The sequence below is a fragment of the Penaeus japonicus genome, unplaced genomic scaffold, assembly GCF_977035675.1.
Source record: "Penaeus japonicus unplaced genomic scaffold, GWHDUDI00000001_assembly GWHDUDI00000041, whole genome shotgun sequence".
NCBI classification, from domain to species: domain Eukaryota; kingdom Metazoa; phylum Arthropoda; class Malacostraca; order Decapoda; family Penaeidae; genus Penaeus; species Penaeus japonicus.
The window spans coordinates 1,839,029-1,846,528 of NW_028234443.1; the positions used below are offsets into that span (position 1 = coordinate 1,839,029).

Consider the following 7,500-nt stretch of genomic DNA (forward strand, 5'->3'; position numbering starts at 1 on the left):
GCCAACCCCAGGACACGCAGGTGTGGTAACACTTTGCCACCCCAGAACACGCAGATCTTAGTAACATTTACTGATATTCTGACCGACTGACTTTCTTGTTCACGTCTTCAAAAAAAAGAAAAAGAAAAAAAAGTGAAATACTGTATTAGTCGTTGATATTAAGTTATGTTGAAATTATCTGACATCAAAAACAAAATATGTATTATTTAATGTTTCAGTCACACATAAAGATTCTCAAAAGACTTGTATCAGAAATTCTCAAAGGCATACGTAAAATTCTCCAAGGCATACGTAAAAATTCTCAAAGGCATACGTAAAAAATTTCCAAGGCATGTGTAAAAATTATCCAAGGCATACGTAAAAATTCTCAAAGGCATACGTAAAAAATTTCCAAGGCATGTGTAAAAATTATCCAAGGCATACGTAAAAAAATTCCAAGGCATACGTAAAAAATTTCCAAGGCATGTGTAAAAATTATCCAAGGCATACGTAAAAAATTTCCAAGGCATACGTAAAAATTCTCAAATGCACAAATGAAAAAAATCTCAAATACACAAACAAAAAAACAAAAACAAAAAATCTCAAACTCACAAGAAAAAAAAAAAAAAATCTCAAACACATGGAATCCAAAAGACAAACTCATTCATCCACCTCTTCCACCTTCAGGAGGTATGCTAGGAACAGGTGGATCTATGCTCGGTCCCAACGAACTCTTCCACATAGACGACACCTATGCCTATGTGGGTGAGCGAACCACACGGGAAGTGGGTGGAGACTTGTGGACCTCCACCCGAGATGATATTCCTGACCCTAGCGTTGAGTGGATGGAGAATCTACCCAAGGCAGTTGTCGAGTATTACTTCGCACAGGTAATACTTTTGATTTTGAGGCGCTGTGTGGATTTTTTTTTTTTTTTTTTTTTTTTTTTTTTTTTTTTTTTTTTGAAAAGGAGTATTCTTGTTTTAGTGTTTCGTTTTTTTGTGTGTGACGCTGTTTTTTTTTTTTCTTCTTTCTTTAAAGTCCTGTATATGTGGTATCCAGATTCACTGATTTCTAAAAAAAAAAAAAAAAAAAAAAAAAGGATTGCATGAGGGTGTTTAGAAAAGGTTTCAACACCATTTCAAATATTTCGTATCCAAATCACTGTCTCCTATAAACCACACACACATACAAAAAAATATATATATGCCATCACCAGCTTCCAAAAGCAAATATAAAAAAAAACTTTCCTTTCCTCTCCTATTAAACAAGAAGAGCTTAAATACCACACGCATTATCTTTCCCAAAACTACCACGACACAAAATAACATACCTGCTACCAGTTACCACCAAATAAATACCACAACACACACACAAAAGATACTCCTACCATCAGTAACCATAAATAGATACCACAACACACACAACAAAGATACACCTACCATCAGTAACCATAAATAGATACCACACCACACAAAAAAGATTCACCTACCACCAGTAACCACCAGGAACCACCAAAAAAATACCACAACATACACAAAAAGATACACCGACCATCAGTATCCATAAATAGATACCACAACACACACAAAAAAGATACTCCTACCACCTGTAACCATCAGGAACCACCAAATAGATACCACAACATACACAAAAAGATACACCTACCATCAGTAACCACCAGTAACCACCAGTAACCACCAGTAACCACCAGGAACCACCAAATAAATACCACAACACACACATAAAAAATGATACTCCTACCATCAATAACCATTAGTAACCATCATTAGTAACCATAAATAAACTGAAACATCCTGAGCCTTCCTTCTCCCTTCCTCAGGGCCTCGAGGTCACTCCAGCCAACAAAGTGCCCATCAAGATGCCCATTCGTGGAGATCTCTTCATGTACAACCGGTCTGACCCTTTACAGGTACGTGATTAGTCCAGGTGTGTTATTTTATTGACTTGTTATTATCATATTATATATTATATATTATATTACATATTATATTATATCAAATTATATCATATATTATATTACATATTATATTATATCAAATTGACTTGTTATCATTATATCGTTATATTGTGTGGAATGTTGGTTATCATAATTCGTAAAGTTAAAGAATAGTAGTTTTTTCTGGGGTTTGTTTGTTTGTTTGTTTGATTTATCAGCAAGTAAAATTAGATAAATCTTGTGTTTCTGTTACGGTATATACAAGACGAATAGTGTTCGTCTATGATACAGAATTAAATGCACTTCTTTTGGTATGTCTTTAGCATAAGTGTTATTGTCATACGAACTACATTTACTGTGGTTAACCTTTCACTCTCTCTCTCTCTCTCTCTCTCTCTCTCTCTCTCTCTTTCTCTCTCAAACGTTTCTTAATCCCTTTACGAAAAGCCCAGAAAATGTAGTTGATCCCAAAATATTTCAAGTCATCCAAACATATTCTAGATCACATGACATATTCAAGGTCACCCAATATATTTTAAGTCACCCAGCCTACTCTAGGTCACCCAACATATTCCAAGTCCCCCAACATATCCCAAGTCCCCCAACATATCCCAAGTCCCCCAACATATCCCAAGTCCCCCAACATATCCCAAGTCACCCAACATATCCCAAGTCCCCCAACATATCCCAAGTCCCCCAACATATCCCAACTCCCCCAACATATCCAAAGTCCCCCAACATATCCCAAGTCCCCCAACATACCCCAACTCCCCCAACATATCCCAAGTCCCCCAACATATCCCAACTCCCCCAACATATCCCAACTCACCCAACATATCCCAAGTCCCCCAACATACTCTAACTCACCCAACATATCCCAAGTCCCCAACATATCCCAACTCACCCAACATATCCCAACTCCCCCAACATATCCTAACTCACCCAACATATCCCAAATCCCCCAACATATTCCAGGTCACCGGCATGATGACAACTAACTACTACGACTTCAAGGAGGTCGCCCTTTTCACTGAGACAGAATTCAGCGTCGAGGAGTGTTACGAGCGCTGGAGTGACCGCTGGTCGTACCTTATTATCACTTTCCCGGCATTCCACCGTGAGTGTTGCTTGCGTCCCCCTCTGCCTTCTGGTGTGAATGGTTAAACTGTTAACTGTATTCCTTCTTCTATGAATGTATTGATATATAAAGTATAACATATAAACTGTAAACTATATTCCTTCTTGTATATATGTATAAAGTATAAACTATAAACTATATTACTTCTTGTTTAAATGTATAAACTATAAACTATACTACTTCTTGTTTAAATGTATAAACTATAAACTATATTCCTTCTTGTATGAATGTATGAACTTGTAGATGCTCAAATGCACTAATGTCTTCAATGAGTGTTGATTACGTTCACTTCTGCCTTCTTGTATAAATATATAAACTCTAAACTATAAACTTTATTTCTTCTTGTATAAATGTATAAACTATAAACTATAGGCTCTCTTGTATAAAAGTATAAACTTGCAGATACTTAAATGTACTAATGTCTTCAAAATGAGTGTTGATTACGTTTCATTTTGCCTTCTTGTACAAATATATAAACTATGAAATATAAACTATATGATTTCTTGTATAAATGCATAAACTTATAGATGCTTAACTGTACTAATGTCTTCAAAATGAATGTTGATTACGTTCCCTTCTACCTTCTTGTATAAATATATAAACTATAAACTATATTCCTTCTTGTACAAAAGTATAAACTTATAGATGCTTAACTGTACTAATGTCTTCAAAATGAGTGTTGATTACGTTCTGCCTTCTGCCTTCTTATATAAATATATAAATATAAACTATAAACTACATTTCTTCTTGTATAATATTAATGTCTTCAATGAGTGTTGATTACGTTCTGCCTTCTTCTTATATAAAAATATATAAAACTCTCTCACATCACAAAAGATCTCCCACTCACACTTCCCTTCCTCTTATTCCTCTTTCCTTCCAGAGAACCAATTCCAGGCAGCAGAAAAGAAGCAAGATTTATTCAAACACAACATCATCGACCTGATAATATCCAGAGGAGATATTTCCCCCGTGCGCATTGCGTCCATTGATGTGAGTTTGTATTTATTATTATTATTATTATTTCATCTTTTAGCTTGTTTGTTTTTGTTTGCTTATCTTGCTTGATTTTGTTGTTGGGAAGTAAGATAGGAGAGTGAGAGGGAGAGGGAGAGAAGAGGAGAGTGAGAGAGAGGGGGAGAGTGAGAGGGAGAGATAGAGAAGAAGAAAGTGAGAGAAAGAGAGAGATAGAAAGAGAGAGGGGAAGAGTGATAAATAAATATATATATATATATATATATATATATATATATATATATATATATATATATAGAGAGAGAGAGAGAGAGAGAGAGAGAGAGAGAGAGAGAGAGAGTGAGAGAGAGAGAGAGAGAGAGAGAGAAAGAGAGAGAAGAGAGAGGGGGGAGTGTGTGTGAGAGAGAGAGAGAAAGTGAGAGAAAGAAAGAGAGAGAAGAGAGAGGGGGGAGTGTGTGTGAGAGAGAGAGAGAGAGAGAGAGAGAGAAAGAAATAGATATAGATAAATAGAAATAGAATAAAAAGCTATTTGTAACTCTATGTAAAAGCATACTCACGGTTTACCGACTATCGGCCCTATCCCTTATCCTCCTTCTTATCCTTCGTCATAAGGTGCGAAGGATAAGGACGATGGCGTAATTTAAAAATTTGCATACACTTGCCTTCGTCAGCCCCCCCCCCCCCCCCCTAGACGAAGAACGTGACAATCGTTCCAATAATATTTCATAAAAAGGCGAAGACCATGGGACGAAAAATCAGAAAAATAATCCTTTTGGATACGACTGTATATCCTTCACTATAGATATCCTTATAGATGTACTTATCCACTTCATACCCACGCAGGTTTCTGAGGGCATTTCCGGTCTGGTGCCCAACAGTAGCGACTCTGATCTCATCTTTACCTCGGTCAAACTGCTGGAGAGAGCACCCTACATCCTCTCCTTCAGGTAGGTCCTCGAGTGCATTGGGTCGTCGTTCTCGTTCACGGACGAAGAAAAATGTTGAATAAATGTTGAATGTTGAAATGTTGAATGTTGAAATGTTGAAATGTTGAATGTTGAAATGTTGAATGTTGAATGTTGAAATGTTGAATGTTGAAATGTTGAATGTTGAAATGTTGAATGTTGAAATGTTGAATGTTGAAATGTTGAATGTTGAAATGTTGAATGTTGAAATGTTGAATGTTGAAATGTTGAATGTTGAATGTTGAAATGTTGAATGTTGAAATGTTGAATGTTGAAATGTTGAAATGTTGAAAACGTCGATTAAGAGGTTAAAAAAGTGATGTTAGATTCGCTAATGAATATAATGTATTTGAATTTCTTGTTTTATTTATTTAGATGAGGATAAAATAAATGTTGAATGTTGAATGTTGAAATGTTGAAAACGTCGATGAAGTGGATAAAAATGTGATGTTAGATTCGCTAACGAATATAATGTGTGGGAGTTTTTTTGTTTTTTTAGTTCAGGATAAAAGTAATATTGATTTGATATCTTGATTTTTTTAAGGGTTGGGATTATTTATACGGATCAAAATAATGTAGAAAGATGATAAAAGAAACAGGAAATGAACAAAACAAACCGTGGACATTATTTATATGGACTGAACATCCTTCCTCATTCACTAACACTCTCCCATCCTCCCACCCTCCTTACTCTTCCCCCCACCCTCTTCCTCCCTTTGTCTCTCTCTCTTCCTTTTCCTCTCTCACTCCTTTCTATCCACCTTCCTCTCCCCACCTCTCTCACCCCTCCCTCTTCCCTCTCTCCTCTCCCTCTCTCTCTCTCCTCTCTCTCTCCCTCCCCCCTCCTCTCTCTCTCTCTCTCTCTCTCTCTCTCTCTCTCTCTCTCTCTCTCTCTCTCTCTCTCTCTCTCTCTTTCTTTCTTTCTTCCTCTCTCTCCCTCTCTCTCTCTCTCTCCCCCCCTCTCACTCTCTCCCCCACCCTCTCTCTCTCTCTCTCTCTCTCTCTCTCACTCACTCCCCCCCCCTCTCCCTCTCCCTCCCACCCTCTCTCTCTCCCCTCCCTCCCTCCCTCTCTCCCACCCACCCTCTCTCACTCTCCCCCTCCCCCCCTCTCTCCCCCTCCGCCCTCTTTCTCCCCCCTCTCACTCTCTCACTCTCTCTCTCTCTCCTTCAGAAAACCCAGCGACGAGCCAGAGAAGTTCCCGGGAATCAACGAGAAAAGTATTCAAGGGATTCGAAGCACAGAGGACTGCGCTAAGATCTGTACGGAGGAGAAGGGTTTCAATTGCAAGTGAGTGAAAACGGGTATATTCTATAGATGGATAGATAGATGGATAGATGGACGTATGAATAGATATAGGGATGGATGTGATTATACTTGTTATAAAATTAATATATATAAATGTGTATATATATATATATATATATATTTATATATATATATATATATATATATGAATATATATATATATATATATATATATATATATATATATATATGTATATATATATATATTCATATATATATATACATATATATACACATGCACACAAACACACACAAAAATAATCCACACACCCACACAACACAAACACACACAATCACCCCCCCCCCCTAAAAAAAAGAGAGAGAAAAAAAACACCCACACACACTCACCCAAACAAACCAAACACACCCCTCTCCTCCCCTCAAACGCCCCTCCCATTTCCTTCCTTCCCTCCTTCCTCCAGGTCGTTCCACCACTGTGACGACAACATCTGCTTCCTGAGCGCCCTTGACACCGCAGACGGCGAGCCAGTTGACACGGTGACCAAGTGCCACCACTGGATTTCCAACATTGACAACGAGACTTTCGCGGATCTGCCGTCGACGGAAGTGTATTCTGCCATTCTGGACGCCATACAACATGGGAAATTCATGTTTAGTATTCCTTTTAAGGTGAGGGTGGCTTGGTTTGTGGGGTGGTGTGGTGAGGGTGGTGTGGGTGGTGTGGTGTGGTGTGGGTGGTGTGTAAGGGAGGGTTGGGTGGGGAAAGGAGGGAGGGTGGGGGGGAGGGAATGGGTGGGAGAGGTAGAGGATGGAGAGAGGGAGGGAGGAATATATATGTGATATATATGTATATATATATATTTATCCATATATATATATATATATGTATAAAAGTATATATATATATATATATATATAGCTATATATATACAGATATAGAGATATATATATGTGTATATATATATATACATATATATATATATATATATATATATATATATATATATATATATATATATATATATATGTGTGTATATATATACATACATATATATATATGTATGTATATATATATATATATATATATATATATATATATATATATATATATATATATATAGAGAGAGAGAGAGAGAGAGAGAGAGAGAGAGAGAGAGAGTGAGAGAACTAGATAGATAGATAGATAGATAGAGAAAGATAGAGATAGAGAAAGA

General features: G+C 37.0%; 1 protein-coding gene across 1 annotated transcript in view; it reads left to right on the forward strand.

Moving 5' to 3' along the window:
* The window catches only part of LOC122258326 (uncharacterized), a 27,846-nt gene that overhangs the window by 12,882 nt on the left and 7,464 nt on the right, over nucleotides 1-7,500 (forward strand). Inside the window, exons 10-16 of the mRNA XM_086534644.1 lie at nucleotides 667-869; nucleotides 1,823-1,912; nucleotides 2,915-3,056; nucleotides 3,961-4,070; nucleotides 4,896-4,999; nucleotides 6,191-6,307; nucleotides 6,748-6,955. Of these exons, the coding sequence (XP_086390770.1) occupies nucleotides 667-869; nucleotides 1,823-1,912; nucleotides 2,915-3,056; nucleotides 3,961-4,070; nucleotides 4,896-4,999; nucleotides 6,191-6,307; nucleotides 6,748-6,955 (974 nt within the window). The remainder of the gene's footprint in view (nucleotides 1-666; nucleotides 870-1,822; nucleotides 1,913-2,914; nucleotides 3,057-3,960; nucleotides 4,071-4,895; nucleotides 5,000-6,190; nucleotides 6,308-6,747; nucleotides 6,956-7,500) is intronic.